The 14,227-nt window shown below is 28.9% G+C and overlaps 1 protein-coding gene across 1 annotated transcript; it reads left to right on the top strand.

Moving 5' to 3' along the window:
* Positions 1 to 3,388: 3,388 nt before the first annotated feature.
* LOC149160608 (plastid division protein PDV2-like) lies at positions 3,389 to 12,250 on the top strand. Its single transcript, XM_089436991.1, has 2 exons — positions 3,389 to 3,658; positions 11,594 to 12,250. The coding sequence occupies exons 1-2, from the start codon at positions 3,389 to 3,391 to the stop codon at positions 12,236 to 12,238; spliced, it is 915 nt and encodes a 304-aa protein (XP_089293117.1). The 3' UTR covers positions 12,239 to 12,250.
* The last annotated feature ends 1,977 nt before the right edge of the window (positions 12,251 to 14,227 follow it).

Here is a 14,227-nt window from a genome sequence, read left to right as displayed (position 1 = left end):
ATAGTTTTTTTATTTTAATAAAGTAAGATTTAATTAATATAGTATTAATTTTAATTTTTTATAAACATAAAGTTAATAGATTAAATTTGGTTAATATTTTTTTTTTTTAAATGGATTTATTAAAAATTTGGTAAAATAATTTAAAAAAATTAATGTTCAATAAAATATCACATCATGAACTTTCAATTTTTAAAAATTATTCTGGTTAATGTAAATAGATTTGTTGTAGCTCAACAAAATTGTTTTGAGATTTGGGATGGTGTAGAGTATTATGTTATTGATGTTTTTATTTTTATGTATAACAACATATTATTAATTATTTATTCTTGTGAATATAATTGATAAAGTAGCAAGTGTTTTAGACATTTAACAAACTATTTACGTTATTAATTTTTTATTCTTTTGACTATTTGTTTAACCAAATTATTCATGTAAATGTTATTTTTATAGATAAAAGTATCATGCCATATATTTTATATTTTAAAGAATAAAGTGTTATATTTGATATTTGATAAAATAATTTATATACATTATTTTTATTAGGAAAGTAGTTTTGAAAATTTGTTGTTCAATGAAATATTTCTTATTTAATTTTATAAATATAGTATTAAGTTTTTTAAAGCGGTAAAGTACTTCAGATTTTTGAAGTAAAATGAAAAGAAGAGAAGAAATGATTAGTATTAAAACATTTTTTAAAATTATTAATTTATTTCAATAAAATATTTATATTCAATTTATTAACTTAATAATTTATTGACCATTAAAAAATATATTTTTTCCATATAATTTATTTAATAAAATATTATAACACCAAAATATAATTTTTTTATTATTAAATTACTATTTATTTATTAAATATAAATTATTAATAAATTTAATATTTAAAAAATTATATATTATTAATCATTTATTATTTCTATCATTTATCCAATAAATTTATGAGAATTTAAACAAATATTTCTTAATTATAAAGTTAAGATATATAAGATTTTCCTAAAATAAATATATACTTTTAGTTTAATAGTATTCACCTATATATAGATAAAACTATATATATTATTAGCAAAAATAGGTAATACGTGAAATTTAAAATTTAAAATAACATTGTCCTTAATTTATATATTTTTATAGTTAAATTCGTCACAATTCATGAAAACATTTTAATTTTTTCTAATGATAAAATGAAATAAGATAATTAATTAACAATAATTAATTTTTTTTATTTAAATAAAACAATAATAATAGTAAATTTTGGTTATTTAATTTTAATAAAAATATTATTATTTAAAATTTAAAATTAAAATGATTTGATCATCATTGAAATTTAATTTGTAATTATATATATATATATATATATATATATAATAGTTTTTTTTTTTATTATTATTATTATTATTATTATTATTATTTTATTTGAAAAATATAATATAAAATTATTTGGAAATTTAATGAAACCTTTTTACTTTATCTTTATAATGTAATAATAAAAGAGATATAAATTCAAAGTCAAATTAAGATAGTATTATAATAAATATATTTTTATGGTATTTATTAGCAACAACAATGATATGAAGTCTAATATGAAATATGTGGTTTAAGATTCAAATCCACTTGATTAATCTTGTGGACTTTTTATGGGTCACACTAGTGTGGGCTCACTTAGATATTATAGATGTGGAAAATCATGCAAGTAAGAGAGGTTATAGTAGTAGTTGTTGGAAATGACCCGACATCATGCCACTAAGAGCTCGACCAAGTTCAATTCCTCTATATGCACAAAAAAAAAATCAAGATAGTATTAAAGGAAAGAGAATAATAGAATAGAAGGGTTGGATCCGAAAGCACAATGGAGAAAATAGAAAAATATATGACTTAAAGACTTGAGAATAAAATTAATGAGGTATATAATTAGAAACATAAGAAGAAAGTAGAGGGTGAAAAACGGAAATGTTTAGAAGAATAAGAGGAAAGAAATGGTAAATAGATACATGATGAGGTAAATAAAAAGAAAGGATAAAATCAAAGAATCAGAAGAGATGAAAAAAAATAATAATAAAAATAGGTTATAAGTCATAGAAAAATAATGAAAAATAAAATCTAAGAATTCAAGAGGATAATAGAGAAATAATTTAATAACATAATTAATGGATGGTATGTTTTTAAAAATATCTAACATTATTCATCAATTATTGTAGCAATTTTCCCTATAGAACTCACTAACAATGTAGCAATCTTTCTGGTAGACATTCATATATTAAAAGAAAACTTTTAATTTAACTAAAATAAATAAATTATTTAAAATTGTAAAAATGTTTATATAATATAAGATTATAAAAGATCTAGGGGATCTTGGATAGACGGTGATCTTGTGCTCTTATTAAAGCACTTTTTGATGTGAAGTCACAGATTCAATTATGTACCCAGATTATAGTGATATATTAGACATGATGAAAATGGAGTCCTGCTAAACTTGTCAAAATAGATATATAAAATTATGAAAAAATATTATATTATAATCAATTAAATGTGATGAAAATAGAATGCTGCCCACTTTTGTATATAGAAATAGATATATAATTATAAAAAATATTATATAATCGTACATTTTAGCAGTCAAATCGACCTGCAGACAACGTTGATAATAATTAATCCATCTGTGAACCTTGTTGACATTTCCAGTCAAATCGAGAGAAGGATGATCCTTCTTGACGTTTCTAGCCAAATCTAGAGAATACATGATCGTTGCTACGGTACCAAAAAATACACAGTAACCGTCGCAAAGTCTTGTAGACTTGTCTAATCAGGCGAGCAAAACGTAAGGGAGGATCGAATTCTGAAGCGTTGGGATAGTAGCCTCTGCTAAGTCCAAGAATAAATTACGTGTCGAGCCGATTTCATCTGGGAACTCCAACTCAGCCCTCTCCACTTGATGGCTCCTACATCTCAGCTTCCGTTGCCTTTATAAGGTCTTCGTGGCATGTGCTTTGCCTCAATTACCTGCTCTCCCATCTTTAAAAATTCTATGTAAGTGTATGGTTGGTACTGAGACACGCCATTGTTTGAAATTCGTTCACCCCCCTCCTTTTCTACTGTGCAACCGAGCTGACCTCTAAGGAATCTATGTAAGTGTATGGTTGGTACTGAGCCATGCTGTTGTTTGAAATTCGCTCACCACCCTCCTTTCCGACTGTTAAGCTAGCAACCTAGCTGACCTTAAATTTAAGGTTTTCTCTTCATTTTTTGCTTAGTTTTACCAGGTGCCGAAGCTTTCGATTCCCATATTGTACTTGGTCAGTTGCTCAGTATTCATAAGCTTTGAATGAATTATATAACCGAAGGCCGCAGTCGCTGAATGCACTTGGATATCAATAATCTTATCATAATATCAATGGAGATGGATGAGATATCAATTGTGTTGGGCCAGGCATCAGAACTGCATGCGAAAATTGAGGACGCCATAGAGAGGGTGTTACATTGTGACACTGCAATCAACGGCGAAAACACAGCACCTTCTGTGGACGGTGATAAAAGAGGCTGTCTGAATGGAGGTAACTTCTCGCAGTCTGAAGTGGGCGTCGATAGATCCATGGAAGCGAGGAGCCTCTCTTCTATTAGAGATGCTTTGGAGGTTCTTGAAGAACAACTCGATTGCTTGCAGGTTTGGATATAACCCTGAGGCACCGCGAGGTCAGAACCCTCCCAGATTTGTAATTAACCCTAGCCTCCTTCGATGTATTCAAACCCTAACCACTTGAAATTCCCCATCATCTCTCCCTCTCGGTATGGCCATATCAATCATATAATTATCACATTAAATAAATAATCATCCCTTTTTCAAACCAAAAATTATCGTATATAATAACAACTTTTGTATTGGAACAAGATTGACAACATATATGAGATGAGTTGTTTGCTTTCTAAAATTTGAGTAGTCAACATGAAATTCATAGTCTTCAAAGATATGTTTGGCCTATAATGGAAAAAGGGTCAATAATTTCACTTACAAACATAAAATCTAAGTGGTCGTACATATTCAGAAAAATTAAAACACCTAAATACAAGTGGTCGTACATATTCAGAAAAATTAAAACACCTAAATACTACAAATGGGACAATTGAATCGGGATTGAGAATGGTGCACATTTCAATCCTTTTCAACTTTGCATAGCCGTTGCCGCCAACCTTTTAGGTATCCAAAGACAAAGTACAATATTCAAATATTGTTAAAAACATTATGAATTATGGGTCGTCGTTTTTAACCATAACATGGTATTAAGGTAATGCACAAATAATTGTGCTTCTAACCTTTTGTTTATGCGAAGTATTTCAAAAAGATTGATTATAGTTCGGACTTAGACATGGTATCATGTTAATATAGTTTCTTTTATTAGCTATTACGAGTATTTATGATAAAATTGTCGATGTTTAGGGAAGATTGTTTTAGAGATGTTTTAGTTTGAAAAAAAAATGAGAAGAAATATCTGTTAAATATTTAAAGTGTTTTTATTTTAATAATGTAAGATTCTATTAATATAGTATTAATTTTAATTTTTTATAAATATAAAGTTAATAGATTAAATTTGGTTAATATTTTATTTTTTTAAATGGATTTATTAAAATTTTGGTAAAATAATTTTAAAAAATCAATGTTCAATAAAATAACACATCATGAACTTTCAATTTTTGAAAATTATTCTGGTTAATGTAAATAGATTTGTTGTAGCTCAATAAAATTATTTTGAGATTTGGAATGGTGTAAAGTATTATGTTATTGATGCTTTTATTTTTATGTATAACAACATATTATTAATCATTTATTCTTGTGAATATAATTGATAATGTAGCAAGTTTTTTAGACATTTAACAAACTATTTACATTATTAATTTTTTATTCTTTTGACTATTTGTTTAACCAATTTATTTATGTAAATATTATTCTTATAAATAAAGGTATCATACCATGTATTTTATATTTTAAAGAATAAAATGTTATATTTGATACTTGATAAAATAATTTATATAAATTATTTTTATTAGGAAAGTAGTTTTGAAAATTTATTGTTCATTAAAAGATTTCTTATTTAATTTTATAAATATAGTATTAAGTTTTTGAAAGTGATAAAGTACTTCATATTATTGAGGTAAAACGAAAAGAAGAGAAGAAATGATTAGTATTAAATCATTTTTTTAATTATTAATTTATTTAAATAAAATATTTATATTTAATTTATTAACTTAATAATTTATTGACCATTAAAAGATATATTTTTTCAATATAATTTATTTAATAAAATATTATAACACCAAAATATAATTCTTTTATTATTAAATTATTGTTTATTTATTAAATATAAATTATTGATAAATTTAATATTTAATAAAATATATATTATTAATCATTTACTATTTCTATCATTTATCCAATAAATTTGTGAGAATTTAAACAAATATTTCTTAATTATAAAGTTAAGATATATAAGATTTTCCTAAAATAAATATATATTTGTAGTTTAATAGTATTCACCTATATATAGATAAAATAATATATGATTTTCTCAATTTAATGGTATTCACCTCTTATATATATAAATATAGAAATAGATAGATAAAACTATATATATTATTAGCAAAAATAGGTAATATGTGAAATTTAAAATTTAAAATAACTTTGTCTTTAATTATATATCTTTATATTTAAATTCGTCACAATTCAATAAAGCTTACTAAGTGAAAACATTTTAATTTTTTCCAATGATAAAATGAAGTAAGATAATTAATTAACGATCATTATTTTTTATGGCTTAAATAAAGCAATAATAATAATAAATTTTGATCATTTAAATTTAATAAAAGTATTATTATTTAATTTAATTGGTACTTTATTTAATTTATTTATGTATATATATAGATATAGATATTTTAAATAATTTTATTATTGTTATTATATATATATATATATATAATTTCTTTATTTGAAAAATATAGTATTAAATTATTTGAAGATTTAATCAAACTTTTTTACTCTATCTGTATAAAGTAATAATAAAAGAGATATAAATTCAAAATCAAATTAAGATAGTATTATAATAAATATATTTTTTATGGTATTTATTGGCAACAACAATGATATGAAGTCTTATATGAAGTATGTGGTTTAAGATTCAAATCCACTTGATTAATCTTGTGGACCTTTTATAGGTCAGACTAGCGTGGGCTCACTTAAATATTATAGATGTGGAAAATCATGCAAGTAAGAGAGGTTATAGTAGTAGTTGTTGGAAATTACCCGATATCATGCCACTAAGAGCTCGACCAAGTTCAATTCCTCTATATGCACAAAAAAAAAAATCAAGATAGTATTAAAGGAAAGAGAATAAATAGAATGGAAGGGTTGGATCGGAAAGCACAATGGAGAAAATAGAAAAATATATGACTTAAAAACCAGAGAATAAGATTAATGAGGTATATAATTAGAAACACAAGAAGAAAGTAGAGGGTCAAAAAGGGAAATGTTTAGAAGAATAAGAGGAAAGAAATGGTAAATAGATACATGATGAGGAAAATAAAAAGAAAGGATAAAATCAAAGAATCAGAGATGGAAAACATAATTAATGGATGGTATGTTTTTAAAAATATCTAACATTGTTAGTCAATTATTGTAGCAATTTTCGTTATAGAACTCACTAACAATGTAGTAATCTTTCTGGTAGACATTCATATATTAAAAGAAAACTTTTAATTTAACTAAAATAAATAAATTATTTAAAATTGTAAAAATGTTTATATAATATAATATTATAAAAGGTCTAGGGGATTTTGGATAGACTATGATCCTGTGCTCTTATTAAGGCACTTTTTGATGTGAAGTCACAGATTCAATTATGTGCCCAGATTGAGATATTGGACACGATGAAAATGGAGTCCTACTAAACTTATAAAAATAGATATATAAAAATATAAAAAATATTATATTATAATCAATTAAACATGATGAAAATAAAATGCTGCCCACTTTTGTATATATATAATTATAAAAAATATTATATAATCGTACATTTTAGTAGTCAAATCGACCTGCAGACAACGTTGATAATAATTAATCCATCTGAGAACCTTGTTGACATTTCCAGTCAAATCGAGAGAAGGGCGATCCTTCTGGACGTTTCTAGCCAAATCTAGAGAATACATGATCGTTGCTACGGTACCAAAAAATGCACAGTAACCCTCGCAAAGTCTTGTAGACTTGTCTAATCAGGGGAGCAAAACGTAAGGCAGGATCGAATTCTGAAGCGTTGGGATAGTAGCCTCTGCGAAGTCCAAGAATAAATTACGTGTCGAGCCGATTTCATCTGGGAACTCCAACTCAAGGAGCCCTCTCCACTTGATGGCTCCTACATCTCACCTTCCGTTGCCTTTATAAGGTCTTCGTGGCATGTGCTTTGCCTCAATTACTTGCTCTCCCATCTTTAAGAATTCTATGCAAGTGTATGGTTCGTACTGAGACACGCTATTGTTTGAAATTCGTTCACCCCCCTCCTTTTCTACTGTGCAACCGAGCTGACCTTTAAGGAATCTATGTAAGTGTATGGTTGGTACTGAGCCATGCTGTTGTTTGAAATTCGCTCACCCCCCCTCCTTTCCGACTGTTAAGCTAGCAACCTAGCTGACCTTAAATATAAGGTTTTCTCTTCATTTTTTGCTTAGTTTTACCAGGTGCCGAAGCTTTCGATTCCCATATTGTACTTGGTCAGTTGCTCAGTATTCATAAGCTTTGAATCAATTATATAACCGAAGGCTGCAGTCGCTGAATTTCACTTCGATATCAATAATCTTATCATAATATCAATGGAGATGGATGAGATAACAGTTGTGTTGGGCCAGGCATCACAACTGCATGCGAAAATTGAGGACGCCATAGAGAGGGTGTTACATTGTGACACTGCAATCAGTGGCGAAAACACAGCACCTTCTGTGGATGGTGATAAAAGAGGGTGTGTGAATGGAGGTAACTTCTCGCAGACTGAAGTGGGCGTCGATAGATCCATGGAAGCGAGGAGCCTCTCTTCTATTCGAGATGCTTTGGTGGTTCTTGAAGAACAACTCGATTGCTTGCAGGTTTGGATATAAAATTTTAAAATAATTATGAATTAGATGCACAATAAGCGTTGTTATATCAGATTACTCTTCATGTTGAATCTGCTTTAAGTAAGTAGGATAACCATTTCCCATTTCGCTCTCCCTTACCTTCCCAATCCCTTTCTTAATGTCATTTAAGTTAGGTTTATCAAATTTCTAAACTATTATAAAAAATTATTGTTAATTTTTTTTATCTCCCTAGTACATCCATCTTCCCATGCCTAATCTCATTTTTAATGTTATCTAGGTTAGGTTTATCAAATTTTTAAAATATTCCAAAATTTACGGTTAATCTTTTTATCTGTATAATATATTTCCCTTCCTATGCCCAATCTCATTCTTAATGTCATCTAAGTTAGGTTTATCAAATTTCTAAAATATTCCAAAATTTACTATCTCTTTAATACATCTCCCTTCCTATACCCAATCTCATTCCTAATGTCATCTAAGTTAGGTTTATCAAATTTCTAAAATATTCCAAAATTTACAGTTAATCTTTCTATCCCCATAGTAAATTATACACTACATTAGCATATTACTACATGATATATATGATATATCCTGAAAATCCAAGTTCCAATTTCTTGTAACATGGATCAGAAATATAGCTTCTTTTTTTCAAATATGATCTTCCCACTACTGCAAAATGTTTATTATTATTTCCTTAATGTTTCTTACATTGTTATGGATTCAGTTTAATCTAAATTTATTAACTATTAAAAAAAATTCTCTCTCTCTCTCTCTCTCTATATATATATCATAGTTCTAAAAACCAGAACCTGTGAGAGGACTAATCCACCTAATAAACTGGTTTCAAATGGAACTAGTCATACCTAGAATGGTTAGATCTCAATGAACAAGGTTTTAAAAAAACACATAAAATAATTAATTTCTAATAAAAAAAACTATTTTGAAGATTTAAAACTATGATTCCAAACCAATAGACACAAAATATACAAAGTTTGCTCATATATATACCATGTCAAGGTGAATATATCAAAATGGCAGCAAGTACAATACATAACAACAACAAAATATATAATCAATGAGGCTCTAAATGGCTTCTAGAGTCTCAAAATTATGAAAATATGCCTTATTACTTCATTTGGTGCTTTACATGGCTTTACATGGCTTCCTATCCCAGCTAAGTGTTGCTTGAACCTGTTACTGCCCCATAATTCAATAGATTTTTGACAATATTTGCAGATTATTTGAGATCAATCATATCACAATGAGCCCTTGCAGTATCATTGGCTTTTGGAGGCATGGTGGCTAGAACTTAGCTCAAACTCTGTGTTGTTCCACTTCTCAATAAGTAGGAGAACCATTTCCCATTTCTCTCCCTCCCATTTCAATTTAGCCCCTTCCTGTTCCCAATCCCATTCCTAATGTCATCTAAGTTAGGTTTATCGAATTTCTAAAATATTCCAAAATTTATAGTTAATCTTTCTATCTCCATAGTACATTATAATATTACTACATGATATATCCTGAAAATCCAATTTCCAATTTCCTATAACCTAGATCAGAAATATAGTTTTTTTTTTCAAATATAATCTTGATGTTTACTCACTTTTTTATCTCTTCCCACTACTACAAAATGTTTATTATTATTTTATTAAATACTCTTTACATTGGTATAGATTCAGTTTAATCTACATTTATTAATTATTTAAAAAAACACTCTAACTATTTAAAAAATCCTTGACAATTTGAAAATATATATATAAATATATATATATATATATATGTATAATCTAAATTCATTTAGATTTATTTGTAGAGTACATTGATTTATTTGTAGAGTACATTTAGACTCTCTTCCCAATGCCATAAACAGTTATTATAGAGTTCACAGAAGAGGGTCTTCTACGACCATACCATGTTGCATAAACAGGCTGGAAAAGCTGCACCCAAGGTGATCAGTCTGGTTAAATTTATCTGGTCATCATATGCAATTCCAAATGCAGAGTAGTCATTTTAATGATTATGTTGTGGAATTTTTTTAATATAGATGGTCATTTTTATTTAAAATTATAGAATTAGATAAGTAAATTTTGAAAATATTTTATAATCAGAAGAGTAGTCATTTTAATGATTATGTTGTGGAATTTTTTTAATATAGATGGTCATTTTTATTTAAAATTATAGAATTAGATAAGTAAATTTTGAAAATATTTTATAATCAGATAGTGGAGGGATAATTATTTTTATCTAGAATTTTAGAATCAGACCGCAGATATTTGAGAATATTTTAGAATCACATAAATAAGAGCCAGATCTGACATAACTCCTGTCCTTAGAATTGTATTCCAAAATTCACAATCAAGTTAAGTTGAGGGAGTATCGACTCATTTAAACCGAGCGTGGTGCTTTGTTGATTTTTAAATCTTACTTATGGCCAATGGTTTCATGTATCGCAGCGGATTGGGAAGTTCCATGGACTCTGCAGGTCTTCTTGCTAATTTGTTAAATTCCGGGGACATAAGTTTCTCGAAGATTTTAACATATGGGACACGAGGGGTATGGAAGGGTGATTTAATAGATTGTGTTTTACAGGGATATGTTTCTTGTCATTTTGTCCTTTCCCGTGATCTGGTTTTACCGGGGATGTTGTGATATCAGTCCACTCTCTCAGCTTCTCCCTCATTAAGGAAGGCATGTGGCTCGGATGTAAAGCAGCCCATTGGCTTGTAAAGAATCCTCAGCCTGTTCAATTTTGTCCTACTAGCCTGTTCAATCTTTTCAACACATAACACATTAAGCAAGTAATCGGAATAACCACACTGATGAGATTGGGTTTTCGTGTTGGACCCATATCAATGTTTAAGAGGTAATTTCCCCTCTGTCAGTTGTAGTATTATACCATAACATAGATCGATGAAATATGTGCTAAAACTAGCTAGGGAACAAAGCAACCTCTTATTGCCAGGTTTCTAAATCCTGTTTTGCTGCACCTTAGCATAATTTCGTTGCAGATTCAGAAATATTCAGGAAATTTGAGAGATGTAAGTGAAGTTATCTTTGTTCTAACAGTTGAATTCGCTCATGTCCACTAAATTTATGAATTTTTCCTACAAAAGGTTTGCAACATGCATCTTTGTCTGAAGCATCCAAACTATTTAAATTTCAGAAATTTTCCTACAAAGGGTTTGCAACATGCATCTTGCCCTGTGTAACATGCATATTTGTCTGAAACATCCAAACTATTTATAATAAGCAGTTGTTGCAAATTCTTGAATGAGTGAAAATATGAGGGCGCAGATATAAAGTGGGTTACAAATAAAATTCAAATTGAATATTCAGTTGTTGCAAATTCAATGTTCCTCTGTCTGTATATAAGATGAAAGCATTGAAAAGCACTTGCAAATAACTCAGATACGGGACTAAGATTTATGAATTAACAGTTTATGTGGATTGCTTGATTATGAAAATAATATATATTGTTTATTTGTAGATTTTGCTGCAGCAACAGCAAGCTGATAGGGAGGCATCTTTGTATGATCTTGAGGAATGTAAGAGAATTTTCGTGGAGCGGTTAAGGCGACATGAGGGAAGAGAACGGGACGTTGTGCTGGAGGCACTTGCATTCGCAGGGGAGGAAGTTGTTGAAAATGATAACTCGCATCAACCATCTCACCCCATGCTCTTACCAGAATGCCTTTCATTCGCTAGGTCAGATGAGAAGCACGCCAAAAAATATGAAGATCCCAACCTTTTGTTGAGGAATGATGCCATGAAGTTGCTGGGATGGAGAACAGAGACTGAAGATGGAATGGAATCTGATTTGAAAAACTCCCAAACATGCAAGCGATTAGTTCCTGATGTATACATAGAAAATGACCACACAGAGTCCAAGGGAAATTTTTTCAAAGTTTTATGCCACAGCATACAAAGGCTTCAAAAGCCAATAGGTCATGCTGTTTCTTTGGCAGCAAAAACTGCTCTTGTAGTCACCAGTGTTGTCACTGTCGTGGTTTCGACTACTGCGGTAAAGAACAAGCTAAGCAGAAAAGGTAATCGTAAAGTGCATTCTGCTCCTTCAGCTAGGGTTCTTTCCTCCTCGTCAACTGATCAGAACCTTAACTTGTCAGCACAGTGATAACCTCAACATGATTGTTTGCAGAGCTGGCTGATAATAATAACAACCATAATAAAGATGTCATGTCGAATAAATATAAATTCTCTCTTTCTCCTTTGTATTCCATAGATATGTAATGTTCTCGAATGAAAGGTTTACGATGTTCTTCTTTGTACTCCATAGATATGTAATGTTCTCCTGGTATTCGATTATTCGCTACTATATGCTGTAGATTTAATTCCAAATTATGTTTTTATGAAATCCATTATTTAAATGTTAATCAATTATATTATAAGAGTTTTAGAAGGTTTAATGATGATCTCCTCACTGTTTTAAATCTCATAGTGACATGATGACGGATTATCTTGACTTTTCCTGTTTAATGATAACTTCCCATGGTTTCAAATCTCATAATGACATAATGAAATGTTTCATTGGGAAAGGCTTTTATACCGATTATATTAACTTTTATTTGATTTTGTAGTCATTATCTTGACTCTTCATTCTTCGTGAAAAAGGAAAAACTAAAAAAAATCCTCATTTAAAGGCCGGTTGCAATTCATTAAAATTACTGGTGGTTTTGCCTGAATTTCATCCTTCCTCACTTGTCTAAGAATGTTCACTGATAGAGTAAGCTCAAGTTGCAGACTGTATTCCTGAGTTGTGTTTGCAATAAAGTCTCAATGACCAGTGACAGATTCCTCCAATGTTTACAAATATGTCAAAATTTAGAGTAAAAAGGACGGTATATGGGACATTACCAATGGACACGAGTTGTCTTATCAGGTGCGATGGCGAAGGCGTAATTATGCTTTCCAAGAATTGAGAAAATATGAGAGATTCTATGTCTACAACTGAATATAACTGTTATAATGTTGAGAAAATAGGACTTGAATCTTCACAGATCGATCTGCAATACTTCAATTATTAAATCCTTGTTTTCATGGACTGAGCTAATGAACAATTGTCAATCGTCGACAGTGATGTTTAACGTTAACTAAGCCAAATTTCTTTAAAGCCTTTTGATAAACTCTCTTTCCTTTTTTTGAAATTATTTGTTTAGCATTATCATAATCTCTTATTTTTCACATATATATTCCAAATTGGGAAATTTTATATTATAAAAAACTACGAAAGTAGGCTTAATTTAAAACAAAGAAAAAAGAAAATCATATATATATTTCAAATTGGGAAATTTTATATTATAAAAGGGGCTACCTTTTGGAAAATTCCGAAAGTAGACTTAATTTAAAAATAAAGTAAATATATATATATATATATAACTCAAATTCGGGAAATTTAGGAATTATAAGAGTGTTGCATTGTGGTTACCGTGTAAGTACACTCTTATGGATTTTTTTTTGTCCTTTAAGAACAATGTAATTGGATTTTAAGAAGTGTCTTGATAATATTGGTAACGATCAGATATAATATATTAAAATTTGAAAATTCTAGAGGTGTTAATTCTAAAAAAGGTTTTAAGAGATTATAAATGTGAAAGTACATTCAAGGAGGAAGAGTTAGTTATAAAGAGTCTTATGCTTTATTGAGTTAGCAGTCTAAATGATAAAGTATCTTGGTATGCTTTTACTACTATTTCTCATTGTCTTCTTTGGCCAATTTTTCTATTTGAGGAGTGAACAGACTATTAGGAAGACATCTTAACGCTCACAAGAGATGAACTTTGGATTGATTGATGGATTGTGTGAAGTGATGTACTTCCTTCTCCATAACTAAGATGGATGAAGAAACTCATCACAACTTCATTTGTCATGATCTTGAGTCACTAAAGACGAAGGTTGGCTACCAATTCCTCAAATTTTATAGAAATATCTTCCCAACGGGTGTCAAGTAGGTCAATCTAGCTTCATGACTTTCAAAAGATTGTTTTTTCTTCCTTAGCTTGGAGTAGTCCATGTTCTGTGACTAAATTAATGTTCCTTAAAGCCTTGCTACTACAATTTTTGGCCAAGACGATGACCTAAAGAGGCTATAGATATGAGTGGATGA

The sequence above is a fragment of the Pinus tabuliformis genome, chromosome 5_2, assembly GCF_031772625.1.
Source record: "Pinus tabuliformis cultivar Carrire ecotype Pingquan chromosome 5_2, CPIR1, whole genome shotgun sequence".
Lineage (NCBI taxonomy): Eukaryota > Viridiplantae > Streptophyta > Pinopsida > Pinales > Pinaceae > Pinus > Pinus tabuliformis.
This window is presented reverse-complemented; position numbering and strand designations above follow the sequence as displayed.